Source organism: Pristiophorus japonicus, unplaced genomic scaffold (genome assembly GCF_044704955.1).
Source record: "Pristiophorus japonicus isolate sPriJap1 unplaced genomic scaffold, sPriJap1.hap1 HAP1_SCAFFOLD_379, whole genome shotgun sequence".
NCBI lineage: Eukaryota > Metazoa > Chordata > Chondrichthyes > Pristiophoridae > Pristiophorus > Pristiophorus japonicus.
Window position 1 is genome coordinate 83,204 of NW_027253642.1, and position 22,449 is coordinate 105,652.

The window sequence follows — 22,449 nt, forward strand, 5'->3', positions numbered from 1 at the left end:
ACCTACCCATTATGCCGTCTGCCTGTTTCCTGCTGCTCAGCCAATTTCCTTACCAGGTCAATAATTTGCCCTTAATTGCATGGATGTCTACCTCAGTTAACAGTCTCGCATTTTGTACTTGATCAAATGTCTTTTGGAAGTCCATATAAAGATCATCCATGTTATTCCCCATTACACTAACGTTTTCACCCCCTTAAAAAATTCATTCAGGTTTGTCAGGCATGACCGATCTTTCAGAGATCTGTCTCTCATCAACTGAAAATTTTCGAGGAGTTCATTCACCCTATGCTTGATTATAGATACTCGTCATTTCCTGACAACAGGTTAACTGGTCTCTGATTCCAAGGTTTCCCTCTCGCGCCATTCTTTAATAACAGAGTGACATGAGCAATTGTTCAATCTAAAGAAATGGTTCCTGAATCGTATTCGGTATTATCAGGTTTAACAATTCTTCTGCAAGGTACGAATTCTTCCTAAATGTAGAGCAAATCATAGATAACTTGCATAATCAGTTCTGCCTCTAGAAACAGGCCCAGCCACAAGGGCGGAAGTATTCACAATTTCCGGATCTAACCTGCAGATTACCACTTTCCCTGTGCAGAGCCAATGTTCAATGAGTTACCGGAGAAACAGACCACCTTTTTAAATATTTGTACTGTCACCAATGAAATACGTGTTCACTGTCTCACTTGCTGCTTATCATTGCTCCAACCTCGTTCCTGTAATTTATATTTGATTTTTAATTAAAAAACGAATCAAACCAACTTTAATCAAATGTATTGTTCCTGTGCAATTCTCTTTGTTTTGAGTTCTGCTATTTATTAATATAAAATTCTGGCTCCAGGTCCTTGAGAAAATGTGCTATCTGTTTATATTTTTAGTTGAAAACTCTTTTCAAGCCGTTCTTGTTTGAAGCAGTTTGTTTCTGGCTCACCGGCAGGGGCAGTTAGTTAATGCAATCTGTGCATGCGCTTCTTTCAATAAATAACAAGATATAGAAACAGAAAAAATAAGTAAACGCACATTCGTGTTAATAATTTGTCTCTGATAGTTGCTAAAGTCATGGCGAGAAAGAAAACAATCTGCTTTTTACTTTTCGAAAAGTAAGACCACCAGTTGTCGGTGATTTTAGCTTTGATAAATAGTGTAAAGTTGGTCTATCGAATTGGCCATGTATTCAATGTTCAATGTTACTAAAACAACTTTTAACTCAAATTATGCATTACTTTGAAACACCTGAAAGCCCGCCAGACCTAACCTCACGGTTTTAGTGAACCTTTCCCTTTTCGCTATACAAATGGCACTATTTGATGACAAGGTAACATTTCCAATGCATTTGACCAATCCCTACTGTTGCATACAAATGGTCATATTGTTGCACTATCTACGACTGTGGCGAGGATCTTCTCCATCTCGTTCCCTTTCAGTCCTTCATTTTTCTGTCTTATTTGTTTGGCTGCTGCTTGACGCTTACTCAATTAGCAGGGCTGAGCAACTAGTTTTAAAAGCGCCTCAAATTCTGCTCCATATCCACATCAGTGCTCCAGTCGCTCAATCTTCAGTACAACCCACTCGTTCCCTGACAGCTCCGAGAATCAGTTGCCCAAATTGAAGGCAGCTGTTGATTACTTAACATGATTTTGTTGAACCACTTCATCTTGGTGTTTGATTGTCGAATTAAAATATACCATTAGTACTGGAGGAGCATGGTCAAATCATGTGTAAGTCTAGGTGTATCACGAGTACAGGAGGAGCACGGTGACCTGGTGGATACGTGCAGGTAAACCACTAGTACCGGAGGAGTATGGTCCCCTGATGGGAAAGTACAGGTGTACCACTATAGCGGAGGAGCATGGATTCCACGTGGATAAGTCTTGGTTTATCCCTAGAACCGGAACAGCATGGTCACCTGGTGGGTAAGTGTCGGTGTATGACTAGTTCGAGAGGGGCATGGTCACCTGGTGGATAAGTGTGGATGTACCACTCGTACCAGAGGTGCGTGGTCACTTGGTGGGTAAGTGTAGGTGTACCATGAGTATTGGGGCACGGTCACATGTTGTGTAAGTTTAGGTTTACCACTAGTACCAGAGGGGGCATGGTCATCTGGTAGATGTGTACATGTACCACTAGTACTGGAGGAGCATGTTCACCGAGTGGGTAAGTGTAGGTGTAACATCAGTAATGGAGGAACATGGTCACCAGATATGTGTGTACGTGTACCACTAGTACTAGAGGAGCATGGTCACAGGTAGCTGTGTACATGTACCATCGTAACGGAGGAGCATTTTCACCTAGTAGGTAAGTGTAGGTGTACCACTAGAACTGGAGTAGCATGGTCACCTATTAGCTGTGTAGGTGAACCACTAGTACTGGAGGAGCATGGTCACCATGTGGGTAAGTGTAGGTGTACTACTATTACCGGAGGAACAATGTTACCTGGTGTGTAAGTGTAGTGTACCACGAGTACTGACGGAGCATGGTCACCTCATGGGTCAGTGTACATGTACCACTAGTACCAGAGGTACACGGTCACCTGGTGGGTAAGTGTAGGTGTACCACACGTACCGGAGGAAGAATGTTACCTGCAGGAATGAGTCATTATCAATATTGCTTGATTTTGTTCACCACTTTATCTGGAAAAGTTGGACCATTAAGACTGAGTCAAGGGAAGTTCACCACTCCAAAATGAGTAGAGTCAGCACTAGAACTATACGATTGCACGTTCTAATTGAAGGGAATGGTTCAGTGTCGTATGTATTTTTGAACTGTACAAAAAGAATTTTAACCATTCTCTTAATCTGACACATCAGACAAAGAAGCAACTCGCCTGAGTCTATTTGTTAAATGACTGTAACTAATGCTAATTATGATTTAACCTGATTGACACCCTGGAGGACTGATGTGTTGATAAATATAGGTTCCCTTCCATAACCTCATCCGTGCGCCAGTCACAGTCTTTCATCTCCTACAGAATTCATCCAATCGTACAGAAAATGAGTAAACTTACCATGCTGCGAATAAAGGAGATTTACTACCCTATTCTCGCAGCAGTCGCTGTCCCCGGTGAGCCATTTGAACCTATTTGTTATTAATCTGGGTGAACTGTATCCTTGTTCTTACAATCTGTTTGACAAGAGAACGTATTTTTCAAATGGCAGCCTTAAAGAGTCGGTAGTGACATGAACCACCTCGTGAACGTTGTGTCTGCACTTTCCGAGTTCCCCGTAAACCAATAACATTAATGAAGTTACAATGTTCTTTGAGTCTTTCGCACAAGGATTTAAACGGATTTTTGGACTGTATTGTCACCCCAGCCAGAATGACTGCTGCAGCAGCTCATTGAAATACGTGGGTCAGTATCCAAGGTATTGGCTCCAATACCAATGCTGTTCTCCTTCTGTTCAGTTTTGATGATCAGACTAAATTGAGTAAAAATCTTGCAATAGATATATCCATATATATTTTAATGGGACACTGGAATATCTTTCTCTCCTCTCTCTTACAGCGAATTTGATGGCAATGCTAATTCTCTCACGAGGAAACTGCGGCCTTTCCAAGTGTATCTCTGTCTACATGGTGGCCATGGTAACAGCAGATCTACTGGTCATAATCATCAATGTAATGGTGTATCGTATTTTCAATTATCACTTCCCATTTTCATTCCTGTACCACACTCCCATGTGTAAGTTTTTTCTATACATGACTACCGTCACCCTCGATGTGTCTGTTTGGTTCACCGTCTCCTTCACATTTGACCGATTTGTAGTTATTTACTGCCAGAAGTTTAAAACAATGTATTGTTCTGGGAGAACTGCGATCACAGTTATAACAACTTTCACGGTCCTCATATTTTTAAAGAATATCCCTGTTTTATTTGCATTTGAACCTGAACAAATAATTAACCATGTGCAGTGGGGTTGCCGGGCAAGAGTAGTTTTTATTACCTCAGCTCCGAGTGCAGCGTTCATCTGGTTTTACAGCGCCTGGGGCGTTTGGCTTCCTTTTACTTTAATTGCCTTGTTTAATTCTCTGACAATCAGACGTATTGTAGTGGCCAATAGAGCCCGAAGGGGACTGCGGGGTCAAGCAAGTGGGACACACAGCGATCCAGAGATGGAGAACCGAAGGAAATTCATCTTGTTGTTGTTCTTTATATCAGGCAGTTTTATACTGTTGTGGCTGACAAGTGCCGTGAGTTTTGCGACTATCAAATTGGCAAACATAAATTATTATCGTGGTGACCACACTGACCCTGGATATATCGCCACTGAAACTGGAACAATGTTGAAGTTTTGAGTTGCTTGCAAAACCCGTGCATTTATGCAGCAACGCAGAGGAAATTCAGAGAAGAGCTGAACAATGTGATGAAATCTGCCTGGACATTAATTATAAGATTAGTTAGAAAATGGGAATAAATATAATCATTTCAAATAAGCTTCATCATAAATGATTCTCAATTTCAACTCTGTTTCCACCGTCGACATTCCTTCTTTCTGGTAAAGTGAAAAATGGATTATTTCTTCTGTGAACATTACTTCCACTTTGTAGCATGCATTGGTTATCAGTCGTCAGGAAAATACTGCACTATATTAGTATGGAAACGGTAACAGGATATTTGGCAAATCAGAATATGATGATGCTGAGTCAAAATAGTTTTATGTACGTCGTATTTGACAAATTTATTACCGTTTTTTGAGTATGTAACAAGCAGGGTAGACAGAGGGGCACCAATGGATTTAGTATGTTTGGATTTCAAAACGGGATTCGATAAGGTGGCACATGTAATGTTGTCAAGCCTGATAATGGCAGATGGGATTGGGAGCAATGTAACAGCTTGGATAAAGGATTGGTTAAAAGTCAGAAAACAGAGAGTAGGGATAAGCATGTCATTTTCAGATTGGCAGGGGTGCCACATGCATCAGTGCTTGGGCTTCAGTTGTTTACAAAATATATTAATTAATTAAATGAAAGGACTGAGTGCAATGCATCCAAGTTTGCTGACGATACAAAGCTTACTGGAAAAGTAAGATGTGAGAAGGACGCAAAGTGCCTGCACAGGGTTATAGACAGATTGTATGAGTGGGCAGTAAGGTGGCAATTGGAGTATAATGTGGGCAAAAATGAAGTCATTCAAAACGGTAGGAAGAATAAAAAAAGAGAATATTTTCTAAATGTTCAGAAATTATTACTTTTTATTATTGAGAGATTTAATTGTCCCAGTACAAGAAACACAAAGAGTTAGCATGCAGTTACAACAAGCAATTCGGATGGTAAATTGCGTGTTGGTCTTTATTGCTCGAGGGTTGGAGTACAAGAGTCACGAATTCTTCCTACAGTTGCACAATGATCTGGTGAGATCACACCTGGAGTACTGTGACAGTTTTGATCTCCTTATTTGAGGAATGATAAACTTGCCTTCGAGACGGTGCAACGAATATTCACTCGATTGATTTCTGGCTTGAGAGATTGAGTAGATTGGGCCTATATTCTCCGGAGTTTAGAAGAATGAGAGGTGAACTCTATGAAACATTTAATCCTCTGAGGGTAATTCCCATGATAAATGATGTCAGATTGTGTCTCTTGGCTGGAGATTGTAGAAAGAGGTGCAACGTCTCAGGATAAGGACTCGGCCATTTAGGGCTGAGATGAGGAGCAATTTATTCACGCAGAGGTATGTGAATCCTTGGAATTCCCGACAGCAGAGGAATGCTGAAGTGGTTAGTATATTCAAGGCTGAGCTGGATAGACTTGTGGAATCCAGAGGAATCAAGGGATATGTGGATCACATGGAAAAGTGCAGTTGAGGTCCAAGATCAGCTATCATCTTATTGAATATCGGAGCGGGCTCCTAATGCTACTGATGCTCCTAATTATTATGTTCTTACACTCATAATGTGACGATAATTACCAAAAATTCATTCCGACCCTGGAAATATTCAGCCGAAGCCAAGAATATTTAACTATCGGTTTGATTTTATCTGAATTGCTGGCAGAGTTTTACAAATAACGTGCAAGAATGATAATAGTTTAGAACTTTAAAGTAAACATTCATTTTACATTCCTTTAGTAATTTGTTTGTGAGAATGATTAAGACAGAATAACAATAATATTACTGTTGAAATTGGTATCCACAGCACAAAACCCGAGCAGGCTTCATCTTTGTGCTTAGTGAGAGCCAACAGTCGGCGAATAGTCGAGATTTTAGATCAGTAATTGGGACAAAAAGGTGACATTCACATAGATGATCCGAGTTCTGACTGTTTGCTCCATGCGAACGCGTGTCACGTGATAAGAGCTCGCCCTATTTGCCAATGAGGAATAGTGTCCGATAGAGAGACCCGATCCTGCAATATTCACACCAAACTTACAGGGACGTTACCGATATCGGCGATTGAAAGGCCTTTGATTATTTCGGCATCAAATGAAACATATTTTTGATGGTTTTAAAATGGCCACACGTTCCCAATATCTGCAGTGCAAAGTGGATTCCTCTGTTGTCTGACTCGATTTCTGAACCTCATCATTGTTATCTTTGATCCCTGAAATTGAAACTTGCTAAATTTGCAGGAATAGGTTATGTTTACTTAGCGAAAGAAGCGAGAAAAACGAAATTAAATTGGTCTGTAGTTCCCTGTTTTCTCTCTCCTTCCTTTCTTGTATAGCGGGTTTACATTTGCTACTTTCTAATCCGCTGGGATGGTCCCTATATTTAGGGAATTTTGGATTATAACAAGCAATGCATCCACTATCTCTGCAGCTAACTCTTTTAAAAAACAACGGTTCTGGTGAACAGATCAAATGGGATTGTTGCTTTCAGTTCCATTCATTTCTCAAGTCTATTTTTTTACAATAATTTCTTTAAGTACCACATTACGTCTAGACCTTTGGTTCCCACTATTTCCGGTATATTTTTGTATCTTCTTCCACGAAGACAAACATAAGGTATTTGCATAATATATCTGCCATTTGAGTATACCCAATTCTCATGTTTGACGTATCTTTGTGTCTTCTGCTGCGAAGACTGTTACAAAATATTGATTTAAACTTTCTACCATTTCCTTGTTTGCAAATACAATTTGTTCCCAGTTAAAATTTATTGATCAGTGATCTCACCTCTATCTGTGAGAAATGCCAAGGAATGACAGCATGCTATCAATGGAAAGGAGCTGAAGCGTGCGGAGGAAAAGCGAGGGGAAGTATCCACATGTTTAAGGACTCGAAAGCGTGTTTGGGGGTGGAAAATAATTAATTTAAACCAAAAGAAACTTATATATTTTAGGCATGCGAAACAAGTCACAATAATAAGCAGATGATGATCTGTCATTACACAGCTTTGGTGCAGTCACCGTTAGAATACCAGGTACAGATTCGGTCGCCTCAAGGCCAAAAGGCCATTATATCCGTGGGGAGCGAGCACTGTCGATACATCAGGAACGTGCTATAGACCACCCCTTATTCTTAGACTGTGACCCCTGGTTCTGGAACACTCCACCAACGGGAACATTCTTCCTGCCTCCAACCTGTCCAATTCCGTCAGCATTTTACATTTTTCTATGAGATCCTCTCTCATTCTTGTGAACTCCAGTGGATACAAGCCCAGTCGATCCAGTCTCTCATCATATATCGATAATTCCATCCTGGGAATCAAGCTGATGAACATTCCCTCAATAGCAAGAACGTCCTTCCTCATATGAGGAGACCAAAACTGAACACAATATTCCAGATGTGGCCTCATCAAGGCTCTGTACTACTGCAGTAGCTCTGTACAACCTCCCTGCTCCTATTCTCAAATCCTTTAGCTATGAAGGCCAACATGCCATTTGCGTTTTTCACCGCCTGCTGTACCTGCATGCCAAACTTCAATGACAAATGTACCATGACACCAACCCATGTCTCATTGCACCTCTCCTTTTCCTAATTAGTCACCATTTAGATAATATTCTGTCTTCCTGTTTTTGCCACTAAAGTGAATAACCTCACATTTATCCACATTATACTGCATCTGCCATGCATTTGCCTACTAACCTAACCTGTCCAAGTCACCCTACAGCCTCTTAGCATCCTCCTCACAGCTCACACCGCCACCCAGCTTAATGTCATCCGCAAACGTGCAGATATTACATTCAATTCCTTCATCTAAATCATTGATGTATATTGTAAATGGCTAGGATGCCAGTATTGGACCCTACAACACCGGACTGGTCACTGCCTGCCATTCTGAAAAGGACCTGTTTATTCCGACTCTCTGCTTCCTTTCTGCCAACCAGTTCTCTATCCACATCAATACATTACCTCCAATATCATGTGCTTTAATTTTGCACACCAATCTCTTGTGTGGGACCTTGTCAAAAGCCTTTTGAAAGTCCAAATACACCACACCCGCTGGTTCTCCCTTGTCCACTCTACTCCGAGTTACATACTCAAAAAATTCTAGAAGATCTGTCACGCGTGATTTCCCATTCATAAATCCATGCTGAATTGTACCGATTCTGTCATTGCTTTCCAAATGCGCTGCTATGTTATCTTTAATAATTGATTCCAACATTTTGCCCACCACCGATGCCAGGCTAACCAGTCTATAATTGCCCGTTTCAGCTCTCTCACCACTTTTTTTTTTAAACTAGTGTTACATTAGCTACCCTCCAGTCCATAAAAACTGATCCAGAGTCAATAGAATGTTTGAAAATGAACACCAATGCATCCACTATTTCTAGAGGCCCTGTGAATTTATCAGCAATCAATCCCATCAATGTCCTTAACACAATTTCCAGGCTAATAATGATTTCCTTCAGTTCCTTCTTTTCGCTAGACCCTCGAAACCCTAGTATTTCCGGAAGATTATATGTGTCCTCCTTAGTGAAGACAGATCCGAAGTTCTTGTTCAATTAGTCTGCCATTTCTTTATTCCCCATTGTAAATTCACCCGATTCTGTCTGCAATTGACCTACGTTGGTCTTCACTAATCTTTTTGTCTTCACATATCTATAGAAGCTTTTGCAGTCAGTTTTTATGTTCCCTGCAAGCTTCCTCTAATACTTTACTTTCCGTCTCCTACTTAGAGCTTTGTCCTCCTCTGCTGAATTCCAAATTTCTCCCAGTCCTCAGGTTTGCTGCTTTTTCTCGCCAATTGATATGCCTATTCCTTGGATTTAACACTATCGCTAATTGCCCTTCTTAGCGACGGTTGAGCTACCTTCCTCTTTTTATTTTTACTTCAATCTGGGATGTACAATTTTTGAAGTTCATCCATGTAATCTATAAATGACTGCCATTGCCTATCCACTGTCAACCCTTTAAGTATAATTTGCCAGTCTATCCTAGCCAATTGACGTCTGTTACCATCGAAGTTAACTTTCCTTAATTTTGGACCCTAATCTCTGAATTAACACTGTCACTCTCCATCTTAATAAAGAATTGAACCATATTATGATCACTCTTCCACAGGGGGCCCCGTACAACAAGATTGCGAATTAGTCCTCTCTCATTAAACGACACCGAGTCTAGGATGACCAGCTCTCTCGTTCGTTCCTCGACATATTGGTCTGGAAAGCCATCCTTAATACACTCCAGGAAATCCTCCTGCACCGCATTGCTACCAACTTGGTTGACCCAATCTATATGTCGATTAAAGTCGCGCATGGTAACTGCTGAACCTTTATTGCACGAATTCCTAATTTCTTGTGCGATGCCATCCTCAACCTCATTATTACTGTTTGGTGGTCTGTACACAAGTCCCAGTAGCGTTTTATGCCCTTCGGTATTCCGCAGCTCTACCCATACAGATTTCACATCATCTTAGCTAATGTCCTTTCTTACTATTGCGCTAATTTCCTCTAACCAGCAAAGCTACCCCACCTCCTTTTCCTTTCTGTCTATCCTTCCTGAATGTTGAATACCCCTGGATGTTGAGTTCCCAGCCTTGGTCACCGTGGAGCCAATTCTCCGTAATCCCAATTATATCAGAATCGTTAATAGCTGCCTGTGCAGTTAATTCTTCCACCCTATTATAAATACTCCTAGCATGGTTGATCATCCATATGAACTGTACTTTCCCGCCCGATCTGCATATGCCTTAATTCCCCCAGACTACAAAAACTCTCTCAGCTTGAATATATTCAGAGAATCATCATCAACACATTCTAGATAGAGAATTCCAATGATTTACAAGCCTCTGAGTGAAGAAATTCCTCCTCATATCTGTCATGAATTGCCGACTCCTGATCATGGAACTGTTCCGCCTAGTTCAAGAAACACTAGCCAAGGGAAAAAAAACTCTCAGCAATTACTCTTTCAGTCACCTTCAGAATAGTGTTTGTTTCCATGAGATCACCTCTCCTGCTTCTAAGCTCCAGAGTGTATAGGCTCGTTCTTCACAATTTTTCATCGTAAGACATCCATCTCTTCAAAGGAATCAATCTAGTCAACCTTTGCTGTACTGCCTCCAATGTAAGTATATAATTCCTTAGATAAGGACTCCAAAACTGTATAATTGCTGCTAGACGTCAATACTCTTATACTCCAGCACTCTTGCAATACAGGGCAACATGCCATTTGCCCTCATTATTTCCGAGATACCAGCTTTCTGTGTTTCTTGCAAGAGGACACACACATCTTTCTCAACACCAACATTTAAAAGTTTCTGAAAGTTTCAAACATATTCTGTGTTACTACTCCTCCTACCTTAGTGAATAACCGCATATTTTTCTCCATTATACTCCACCTTCCTCTTTACTGCCCACTCAGTCTATCTTTCTTCTCCTCACAGCTTACTGTCACACTTAGCATTTTATCATCAGCAAACGTGGATATATTACATCGGTCCCCTCATTAGATCATTAATATAGATTGTAAAAAGCTGAAGCCCCAGCACTGATCCTTGCTGCACCCCACAAGTTACAGCCTGCCAACCTGCAAAACACCCGTTTATCCATTCACTCTGTTTTCTGTATATTAACCAATTATCTATCCATGCTGGTGCATTTCCCTTCCATTATCTTGTGTAATAACGTTTCATGTGGCACCTTGTCGAAAGCATTTTGGAAATCCAACTATACTATCCACTGGTTCACCGTTATCTACCTTACCAGTTACATCCTGAAAATCTCTATTACCTTTATCAAACGCGATTTCCCTTTCATAATCACATGTCGACTCTGCCGAATGATATAGGATGTGTTTATTTGTGCTGCAAAAATGGCCATCATGCTCCACACTTTGTCTATGATTACTCTCCTTGAAGTATAAGCCATACCCTGAAGTTTCACACGAATGTGTAACTGGAACCGACCAACCCAAGGTCTCATTGACATTTGAATATTGTAACTCGATCCACTTGGTCTTCCTGAAGTAACAGAGGACAGAGCTCCCCAGAAGAATGAAACGGCCAGCCAAAATGTCTCACCCCAGTCCAGTACATCACTCCCCCAGCCAAAGTCCTGTACACCAGTCCAACTTCATCTCTCCCCCCGCCAATGTGCCTTACCCCAGTCCAAGTACATTCGTCCCCCCAGCCGAACTGCCTTACCCTAGCGCAAGTGCATCCTTGCAACTCCAAATATAGATGAGGCAGGTATTGTGTACGGATTGTTAACAGGTTTATTTGGTAGGAAGTGAATAGTGATAGTGTCGTGAATTCTGGATATCTTCCACTCCAACGATGTCCCTAGTAGGCGGTTGAAATAACGTGATCCGTCTTCCCCCCTCCTCTGTGTGTCTCTCTCTCTCCCCCTCAGCCTCTCTCTCCCTCCAGCCTCTCTCACTCTCCCCCAGCTTTTCTCTCCTTCCAGGCTCTCTAATTCACCCTCAGCATCTCTCACTCTCCCCCAGCATCTTTAACTCTCCCGCAGCCTCTGTCACTCCACCCCCCCCCACCCCGCCCCAACCTCTCACACCCCCGCAGCTTCTTGCTCTCTTGCAAAGCCTCTCTCAATCATCCCCCTGCCTCTCTCACACTGCCCACAGCCTCGCTCTCTCCCCCAGCATCGCTCTCTACCACCAGCCTCTCTTTTCCCTTGCTTCTCTCTCGCTTTCGATCCCAGGGTCTCCGCTCTCGGCTCTACGCCGGCCGCTCTCGGCACCAGGACCGCTTTTCTCGGCCCCAGGAACACTGCTCTCGGCCCCAGGACCGCCGCACTCTGCCTCAGGACCGCCGCTCTCAGCCCCAGACCGTCGCTCTCTGCCACAGGACCGCCGCTCTCAGCCCCAGGACCGTCGCTCTCTGCCACAGGACCGCCGCTCTCAGCCCCAGGACCGCCGCTCTCAGCCCCAGGACCGCCGCTCTCAGCCCCAGGACCGCCGCTCTCTGCCCCAAGACCGTCGCTCTCTGCCCCAGGACCGTCGCTCTCAACCCCAGGACCGCCATTCTCTGCCCGAGGACCACTGCTCTCAGCCCCAGGACCGCCGCTCTCAGCCCCAGGACCGCCATTCTCTGCCCCAATACCGCCGCTCTCGGCTCCAGGACCGCCGCTCTCTGCCCCAGGACCGCTGATCTCTGCCCGCTGATCCAGGCCCCACGCTGGCCGCTCTCGGCCACTGGACCGCGGCTCTCTGCCCCAGGACCGCCGCTCTCGGCCCCAGGACCGCTGCTCTCTGCCCCAGGACCGTTGCTCTAAGCCCCCTGATCCAGGCCCCACGCTGGCCACTCTCTGGCCCAGGACCGCCGCTCTCAGCCCCAGGACCGCCGCTCTGAGCCCCAGGACCGCCGCTTTCTGCCCCAGGACCACCGCTCTCTGCCCCAGTCCGCCGCTCTCAGCCCCAGGACCGCCGCTCTCAGCCCCAGGACCGCCGCTCTCAGCCCCAGGACCGCCGCTCTCTGCCCCAGGACCGCCGCTCTCAGCCACAAGACCGACGCTCTCAGCCCCAGGACCGCCACTCTCTGCCCCAGGACCGCTGCTCTCAGCCCCAGGACCGCTGCTCTCAGCCCCAGGACCGCCGCTCTCAGCCCGCTGATCCAGGCCGCACGCTTGCGGCTGTCGGCCCCAGGACCGCGGCTCTTGGCCCCAGGACCGCCGCTCTCTGCCCCAGGACCGCCGCTCTCTGCCCCAGGACTGCCCCTCTCGGCCCCAGGACTGCAGCTCTCAGCTCCAGGACCGCCACTCTCTGCCCCAGGACCGCCGGTCTCTGCCCCAGGACCGCAACTCTCAGCCCCAGGACCGCTGCTCTCTGACACAGGACCGCGGCTCTCGGCCCCAGGACCGCCGCTCTCAGCCCCAGGACCGCGGCTCTCAGCCACCAGTCCCTTGGCCCTCAGCCACCGGGTCCTTGGCCTTCAGCCACCGGATGCTTTGCCCTCACCCACCGGTCCCTTAGCACTGAGCAACCGGTCGTTTGGCCCTCAGCCACCATGTCCTTGGCCCTCAGCCACCAGTCCCTTGGCTCTCAGCCACCAGTCCCTTGGCCCTCAGCCACCGGCCACTTGGCCCTCAGTCACCGGTCCCTTGGCCCTCAGCCAACGGTCCCTTGGCCCTCAGCCACCAGTCTCTTGGCCCTCAACCACCGGCCCCTTGGACCTCAGCCACCAGTCTCTTGGCCCTCAGCCACAGGTCGCTTGACCCTCAGCCACCGGTCCCTTGTCCCTCAGCCACCAGTCCCTTGGAACTGAGCAAGCGGTCCCTTGGCCCTCAGCCACCAATGTGTTGATCCTCAGCCACCAGTCCATTGGTCCTCAGCCACCGGCTCCTTGGGCCTCAGACACCGGTCCGCTGGCATGAGCAAGCGCTCCCTTGGCCCTCAGCCAGCGTTCCCTTGGCCTTCAGCCACCGGTCTCTTATACCTCAGCCACCAGTCTCTTGGACCTCAGCCAAAAGTCGCTTGAGCCACAGCCACCGGTCCCTTGTTCCTCAGCCACCAGTCCCTTGGCGCTAAGCCACCAGTCCCTTGGCACTGAGCAACTGGTCACTTGGCCCTTCGCCACCGGTTTATTGGCCCTCAGCCACCGCTCCCTTGGCCCTCAGCCAGCGGTCCCCTGACCCTCAGACACCGGTCCCTTGGCTCTCAGCGAACGTTCCCTTGGCTCTCAGCCACTGGTCACTTGGCCCTCAGCCACCAGTCAATTGGCACTGAGCAACCGGTCCCTTGGCCCTCAGCCACCGGTCTATTGATCCTCAGCCACCAGTCCCTTGGCTCTCAGCCACCATTCCCTTGGCCCTCAGCCACCGGGAATTTGGCCCTCAGCCACCGGCTCCTTGGCCCTCAGCCACCGCTCCCTTGGCATGAGCAACCGTTCCCTTGGCCCTCAGCCACTGGTCCCGTGGCCCTCAGCCACCGTTCCCTTGGACCTCAGCCAACGTTCCCTTGGCCTTCAGCCACAGGTCGCTTGAAACTCAGCCACCGGTCTCTTGTCCGTCAGCCATCAGTCCATTGGCCCTCAGCCACCAGTCTCTTGGCACTGAGCCGCTGGTCACTTGGCCCTCAGGCACCAGTTTATTGGCCCTCAGCCACCGGTCCCCTGGACCTCAGCCACCGTTCCCTTGTCCTTCAGCCACAGGTCGCTTGACCCTCAGCCACCCATCTCTTGTCCCTCAGCCACCCATCTCTTGTCCCTCAGCCACCGGTCTCTTGTCCCTCAGCCATCAGTCCCTTGGCCCTCAGCCACCAGTCCCTTGGCACTGAGCCGCTGGACACTTGGCCCTCAGCCACCAGTTTATTGGCCCTCAGCCACCGGTCCCTTGGCCCTCAGCGACCGTTCCCTTGGACCTCAGCCACTGGTCACTTGGCCCTCAGCCACCGGGTGCTTGGTCCTCAGCGACCGGTCGCTTAGCCCTCAATCACCGGGTCCTTGGCCCTCAGCCACCAGTCCCTTGGCTCTCAGCCAGCAGTCCCTTGGACCTCAGCCACCGGATCCTTGGCCCTCAGCCACTAGTCGATTGGCCCTCAGCCACCGGTCCCTTCGACCTCAGCAGCAGTTCCCTAGCCCTCAGCCACCAGTACCTTGGCCCTCAGCCACCGGACCTTGGCCCTCAGCCACCGGGTCCTTGGCCCTCAGCCACCGGTCCCATGGCACTGTGCAATCTGTCGCTTGGATCTCAGGCACCGGGTACTTGGCCCTCAGCCACCAGTCCCTTGACTCTCAGCCAACAGTCGCTTGGCACTCAGCCACCAGGACCTTGGCCCTCAGCCACCGCGTCCCTGGCCCTCAGCCACCGCTCCCTTGGCACTGAGCAACCGGTCCCTTGGCCCTCAGCCACCGGTCCCTTGACCCTCAGCCACCGGTCCCTTGGCGCTCAGCCACCGGTCCCTTGGCCCTCAGCCACCTATCTCTTGGCCCTCAGCCGCCGGCTACTTGGCCCTATGGTCACCGGTCCCTTGGCCTTCAGCCACCAGTTTCTTGGCCCTCAGTCACAGGTCGCTTGAACCTCAGCCACCGCTCCCTTGTCCCTCAGCCACCAGTCCCTTGGCCCTCACAACCAGTCCGTTGGCCCTCAGCCACCGGTCCCTTGGCCCTCACAAACTGTCCGTTGGCCCTCAGCCACTGGTCCCTTGGCCATCAGCCACTGGTCCCTTGGCCATCAGCAACCAGTCCCTTGGCCCTCAGCCACCGGTCCTTTGGCCCTCAGCCACCGGTCCCTTGGCCGTCAGCGACCGGTCCCTTGGCACTGAGCAACCGGTCCCTTTGCCCTCAGCCACCGGTATCTTGATCCTCAGCCACAAGTCCCATGGCTCTCAGCCACCAGTCCCTTGGCCCTCAGCCACCGGGTCCTTGGCCCTCAGCCACCGGCTCCTTGGCACTCAGCCACCGGTCCCTTGGCCCTCAGCCACCGGGTCCTTGGCCCTCAGCCACCCGTCCCTTGGCACTGAGCAACCAGGTCCTTGGCACTCAGCCACCGGCTCCTTGGCGCTCAGCCACCGGTCCCTTGGCCCTCAGCCACCGGGTCCTTGGCCCTCAGCCACCGGTCCCTTGGCCCTCAGCTACCAGTCTCTTGACCCTCAGTCACAGGTCGCTTGACCCTCAGCCACCGGTCCCTTGTCCCTCAGCTACCAGTCCCTTGGCCCTCATAACCAGTCAGTTGGCTCTAAGCCACCGGTCCGTTAGCCCTCACAACCGGGACCTTGGCCCTCAGCCACTGCTCCCTTGGCCCTCAGCGACCGGGTCCTTGGCCCTCAGCGACCGGTCGCTTAGCCCTCAGTCACCGGGTCCTTGGCCCTCAGCCACCAGTCCCTTGGCTCTCAGCCAGCAGTCCCTTGGCCCTCAGCCACCGGATCCTTGGCCATCAGCCACTGGTCCATTGGCCCTCAGCCACCGGTCCCTTCGACCTCAGCAACCGTTCCCTAGCTCTCAGCCACCAGTAACTTGGCCCTCAGCAACCGGACCTTGGCCCTCAGCCACCGGGTCCTTGGCCCTCAGCCACCGGTCCCTTGGCACTGAGCAACCTGTCGCTTGGACCTCAGGTACCGGGTACTTGGCCCTCAGCCACCAGTCCCTTGACTCTCAGCCAACAGTCCCTTGGCACTCAGCAACCGGGTCCTTGGCCCTCAGCCACCGCGTCCTTGGCCCTCAGCCACCGGTCCCTTGTCACTGAGCAACCGGTCCCTTGGCCCTCAGCCACCGGTCCCTTGGCCCTCAGCCACCGGTCCCTTGGCGCTCAGCCACCGGTCCCTTGGCCCTCAGCCACCGGTCTCTTGGCCCTCAGCCGCCGGCTCCTTGGCCCTATGGTCACCGGTCCCTTGGCCCTCAGCCACCAGTTTCTTGGCCCTCAGTCACAGGCCGCTTGACCCTCAGCCACAGGTCCCTTGTCCCTCAGCCACCAGTCCCTTGGCCCTCACAACCAGTCCATTGGCCCTCAGCCACCGGTCCCTTGGCGATCAGCAACCCGTCCCTTGGCCCTCAGCCACCTGTCCTTTGGCCCTCAGCCACCGGTCCCTTGGCTGTCAGCGACCGGTCCCTTGGCACTGAGCAATCGGTCCCTTGGCCCTCAGCCACCGGTCTCTTGATCCTCAGCCACAAGTCCCTTGGCTCTCAGCCACCAGTCCCTTGGCCCTCAGCCACCGGGTCCTTGGCCCTCAGCCACCGGCTCCTTGGCCCTCAGCCACCGGTCCCTTGGCCCTCAGCCACCGGGTCCTTGGCCCTCACCACCGGTCCCTTGGCACTGAGCAACCGGTCCCTTGGCCCTCAGCCACCGGTCCCTTGGCCCTCAGCCACCGGTCCCTTGGCGCTCAGACACCGGTCACTTGGCCCTCAGTCACTGGTTAATTGGCCCTCAGCTGCCCGCTCCTTGGCCCTCAGCCACCGGTCCCTTGGCCCTCAGCTACCAGTCTCTTGACCCTCAGTCACAGGTCGCTTGACACTCAGACACCGGTCCCTTGGCTCTCAGCGAACGTTCCCTTGGCTCTCAGCCACTGGTCACTTGGCCCTCAGGCACCGGGTCCTTGGCCCTCAGCCACCAGTCACTTGGCACTGAGCAACCGGTCCCTTGGCCCTCAGCCACCGGGAATTTGGCCCTGAACCACCGGCTCCTTGGCCCTCAGTCACCGCTCCCTTGTATTGAGCAACCTTTCCCTTGGCCCTCAGCCACTGGTCCCTTGGCCCTCAGCCGCCGGTCCCTCGGCCTTCAGCCACCGGTCTCTTGGACCTCAGCCACCAGTCTGTTGGCCCTCAGCCACAGGTCAGTTGACCCTCAGCCACCGGTCTCTTGTCCTTCGGCCACCAGTCCCTTGGCCCTAAGCCACCGGTCGCTTGGCACTGAGCAACTGGTCACTTGGCCCTCAGCCACCGGTTTATTGGCCCTCAGCCACCGCTCCCTTGGCCCTCAGCCAGAGGTCCCTTGACCCGCAGCCACCGGTCCCTTTGCTCTCAGCGACAGTTCCCTTGGCTCTCAGCCACTGGTCACTTGACCCTTAGCACCGGGTCCTTGGCCCTCAGCCACCAGACCCTTGGCATTGAGCAACCGGTTCCTTGGCCCTCAGCCACCGGTCTGTTGATCCTCAGCCACCAGTCCCTTGGCTCACAGCCACCAGTCCCTTGGCCCTCAGCCACCGGGTATTTGGCCCTCAGCCACCGGTTCCTTGGCCGTCAGCCACCGTTCCCTTGGCATGAGCAACCGTTCCCTTGGCCCTCAGCCACTGGTCCCTTGGCCCTCAGCCACCGGGTCCTTGGCCCTAAGCCACCGACTCCTTGGCCCTCAGCCACCGGTCCCTTGGCCCTCAGCTACCGGTCCCTTGGCCCTCAGCCACCGGTCCATTGGCCCTCAGCTACCAGTATATTGACCCTCAGTCACAGGTCGCTTGACACTCAGCCACCGGTCCCTTGTCCCTCAGCCACCAGTCCCTTGGCCCTCACAACCAGTCCGTTGTCTCTAAGCCACCGGTCCGTTAGCCCTCACAACCGGGTCCTTGGCCCTCAGCCACCGGTCCCTTGGCCCTCAGCCACCGGTCCCTTGACCCTCAGCGACCGTTCACTTGGCACTCAGCCACTGGTCACTTGGCCCTCAGCCACCGGGTCCTTGGCCCTAAGCCACCAATCCCTTGGCACTGAGCAACTGGTCAGTTGGCCCTTTGTCACTGGTTTATTGGCCCTCTGCCACCGGTCCCTTGGCTCTCAGCGACCGTTCCCTTGGCCCTCAGCCACTAGTCACTTGGCCTTCAGCCACCGGGTCCTTGGCCCTCAGCCACCAGTAACTTGGCACTGAGCAACCGGTCCCTTGGCCCTCAGCCACGGGTCTGTTGATCCTCAGCCACCGGTCCCTTGGCTCTCAGACACAAGTCACTTGAGCCTCAGCCACTGGTCCCTTGTTCCTTAGCCACCAGTCCCTTGGCGCTAAGCCACCAGTCCCTTGGCACTGAGCAACTGGTCACTTGGCCCTTAGCCACTGGTCACTTGGCCCTCAGGCACCGGGTCCTTGGCCCTCAGCCAGCAGTCACTTGGCACTGAGCAACCGGTCCCTTGGCCCTCAGCCACCGATCTCTTGATCCTCAGCCACCAGTCCCTTGGCTCTCAGCCACCGGGAATTTGGCCCTGAACCACCGGCTCCTTGGCCCTCAGCCACCGCTCCCTTGGCATGAGCAACCTTTCCCTTGGCTCTCAGCCACTGGTCCCTTGGCCCTCAGCCACCGTTCCCTTGGACCTCAGCCACCGTTCACTTGGCTTTCAGCCACTGGTCACTTGGCCCTCAGCCACCGGTCTCTTGTCCCTCAGCCATCAGTCCCTTGGCCCGAAGCCACAAGTACCTTGGCACTGAGCAGCTGGTCACTTGGCCCTCAGCCACCAGTTTATTGGCCCTCAGCCACCGGTCCCCTGGACCTCAGCCACCGTTCCCTTGGCCTTCAGCCACCGGTCTCTTGGACCTCAGCCAACAGTCTGTTGGCCCTCAGCCACAGGTCAGTTGACACTCAGCCACCGGTCCCTTGTCCTTCGGCCACCAGTCCCTTGGCCCTAAGCCACCGGTCGCTTGGCACTGAGCAACTGGTCACTTGGCCCTCAGCCACCGGATTATTGGCCCTCAGCCACCACTGCCTTGGCCCTCAGCCAGAGGTCCCTTGACACTCAGCCACCGGTCCCTTTGCTCTCAGCGACAGTTCCCTTGGCTCTCAGCCACTGGTCACTTGACCCTTAGCACCGGGTCCTTGGCCCTCAGCCACCAGTCCCTTGGCATTGAGCAACCGGTCCCTTGGCCGTCAGCCACCGGTCTGTTGATCCTCAGTCACCAGTCCTTTGGCTCTCAGCCACCAGTCCCTTGGCCCTCAGCCACCGGGTATTTGGCCCTCAGCCACCGGTTCCTTGGCCGTCAGCCACCGCCCCCTTGGCATGAGCAACCGTTCCCTTGGCCCTCAGCCACTGGTCCCTTGGCCCTCAGCCACCGGTCCCTTGGACATCAGCCACCATTCCCTTGGCCTTCAGCCACCGGTTCCTTGGACCTCAGCCACCAGTCTCTTGGCCGTCAGTCACAGGTCGCTTGACACTCAGCCACCGGTCTCTTGTCCCTCAGCCACCAGTCCCTTGGCCCGAAGCCACCAGTCCCTTGGCACTGAGCAACTGGTCAATTGGCCCACAGCCACCAGTTTATTGGACCTCAGCCACCGGTCCCTTGGCCCTCAGCCACCGGCCCCTTTGCCCTCATCGACCGTTCCCTTGGACCTCAGCCACTGGTCACTTGGCCCTCAGCCACCGGGTCCTTGGCGCTCAGCGACTGGTCCCTTGGCCCCCAGCCACCGGACCTTGGCCCTCAGCCACCGGGTCCTTGGCCCTCAGCCACCTGTCAATTGGCACTGAGCAACCTGTCTCTTGGCCCTCAGCCACCGCCCCCTTGGCATGAGCAACCGTTCCCTTGGCCGTCAGCCACTGGTCCCTTAGCCTTCAGCCACCGGTTCCTTGGACCTCAGCCACCAGTCTCTTGGCCTTCAGTCACAGGTCGCTTGACCCTCAGCCACCGGTCTCTTGTCCCTCAGCCACCAGTCCCTTGGCCCTAAGCCACCAGGCCCTTGGCACTGAGCAACTGGTCAATTGGCCCTCAGCCACCAGTTTATTGGCCCTCAGCCACCGGTCCCTTGGCCTTCAGCCACCGTTCCCTTGGCCCTCAGCGACCATTCCCTTGGACCTCAGCCACTGGTCACTTGGTCCTCAGCCACCGTGTCCTTGGCGCTCAGCGTCTGGTCGCTTAGCCCTCAGTCACCGGGTCCTTGGCCCTCCGCCACCAGTCCCTTGGCTCTCAGCCAGCAGTCCCTTTGCCTTCAGCCACCGGATCCTTGGCCCTCAGCCACCGGTCCCTTGGCTCTGAGCAACCTGTCTCTTGGACCTCAGCCACCGGGTCCTTGGCCCTCAGCCACTTGTCCCTTGGCCCTCTGCCACCGGTCCCTTCGACCTCAGCCACCGTTCCCTAGCCCTCAGCCACCAGTACCTTGGCCCTCAGCCACCGGACCTTGGCCCTCAGCCACCGGGTCCTTGGCCCTCAGCCACCGGTCCCTTGGCACTGAGCAACCTGTCTCTTGGACCTCAGCCACCGGGTCCTTGGCCCCAGCCACCAGTCCATTGACTCTCACCCTACAGTTCCTTGGCACTCAGCCAGCGGGTCCTTGGCCCTCAGCCACCGGGTCCTTGGCCCTCAGCCACCGGTCCGTTGGCACTGAGCAACCGGTCCCTTGGCCCTCAGCCACCGGTCCCTTGGCTCTCAGCCACCAGTCCCTTGGCCCTCAGCCGCCGGCTCCTTGGCCCTCAGCCATCGGCTCCTTGGCCCTCAGCCACCGGTCCCTTGGCCCTCAGCCACAGGGTCCTTGGCTCTCAGCCACCGGGTCCTTGGCCCTCAGCCACCGTTCCCTTGGCCTTCAGCCACCAGTCCCTTGTTCCTCAGCCACAGGTCGCTTGAAACTCAGCCACCGGTCCCATGTCCCTCAGCCACCAGTCCCTTGGTCCTAAGCCACCACTCCCTTGGCACTGAGCAACTGGTCACTTGGCCCTCAGTCACTGGTTTATTGGCCCTCAGCCACCGGTCCCTTGTCCCTCAGCCACCGGTCCCTTGACCCTCAGCGACCGTTCCCTTGGCCCTCAGCCACTGGTCACTTGGCCCTCAGGCACAGGGTCCTTGGCTCTCAGCCACCGGGTCCTTGGCCCTCAGCCACCGTTCCCTTGGCCTTCAGCCACCGGTCTCTTGGACCTCACCCACCAGTCTCTTTGACCTCAGCCACAAGTCGCTTGTTCCTCAGCCACCAGTCCCTTGGCGCTAAGCAACCAGTCCCTTGGCACGGAGCAACTATTCATTTGGCACTCAGCCACCCGTTTATTGGCCCTCAGCCACCGGTCCCTTTGCCCTCTGCCACCGGTCCCTTGACCCTCAGCCACCGGTCCCTTGGCACTCAGCCACCGGTCCCTTGAACCTCAGCCATCGGTCACTTGGCCCTCAGCCACCGGTCACTTTGCCCTCAGCCACCGGCCCCTTGGCCCTCAGTGACCGGTCCCTTGGCCCTCAGCGACCCTTCCCTTGGCCCTCAGCCACTGGTCACTTGGCCCTCAGCCACCGGGTCCTTGGGCCTCAGCCACCGGTCGCTTGGCCCTTAGCCACCGGGTCCTTGGCCCTCAGCCACCGGTCCCTTGGCCCTCAGCCACCAGTCCCTTGGCCCTCAGCCACCGGGTCCTTGGCCTTCAGCCACCGGGTCCTTGGCGCTCACCCACCGGTCCCTTAGCACTGAGCAACCGGTCGCTTGGCCCTCAGCCACCATGTCCTTGGCCCTCAGCCACCAGTCCCTTGGCTCTCAGCCACCAGTCCTTGGTCCTCAGCCACCGGGTCCTTGGCCCTCAACCACCGGGCCCTTGGTCCTCAGCCACCGGTCCCTTGACACTGAGCAACCGGTACCTTGGCCCTCAGCCACCAGTCCCTTGGCCCTCAGCCACCGGCCCCTTGGCCCTCAGTCACCGGTCCTTTGGCCCTCAGCCACCGGTCCCTTGGCCCTCAGCCACCAGCCTCTTGGCCCTCAACCACCGGCCCCTTGTTCCTTAGGCACCAGTTTCTTGGCCCTCAGCCACAG

The 22,449-nt window shown here is 52.6% G+C and overlaps 1 protein-coding gene across 1 annotated transcript; it reads left to right on the plus strand.

The window, feature by feature from the left end:
• The first annotated feature begins 2,993 nt into the window (after nucleotides 1–2,993).
• On the plus strand, nucleotides 2,994–4,296 carry LOC139250465 (probable G-protein coupled receptor 139). The gene is made up of 2 exons (XM_070872867.1): nucleotides 2,994–3,063; nucleotides 3,506–4,296. The coding sequence occupies exons 1-2, from the start codon at nucleotides 2,994–2,996 to the stop codon at nucleotides 4,294–4,296; spliced, it is 861 nt and encodes a 286-aa protein (XP_070728968.1).
• Nucleotides 4,297–22,449: the final 18,153 nt, after the last annotated feature.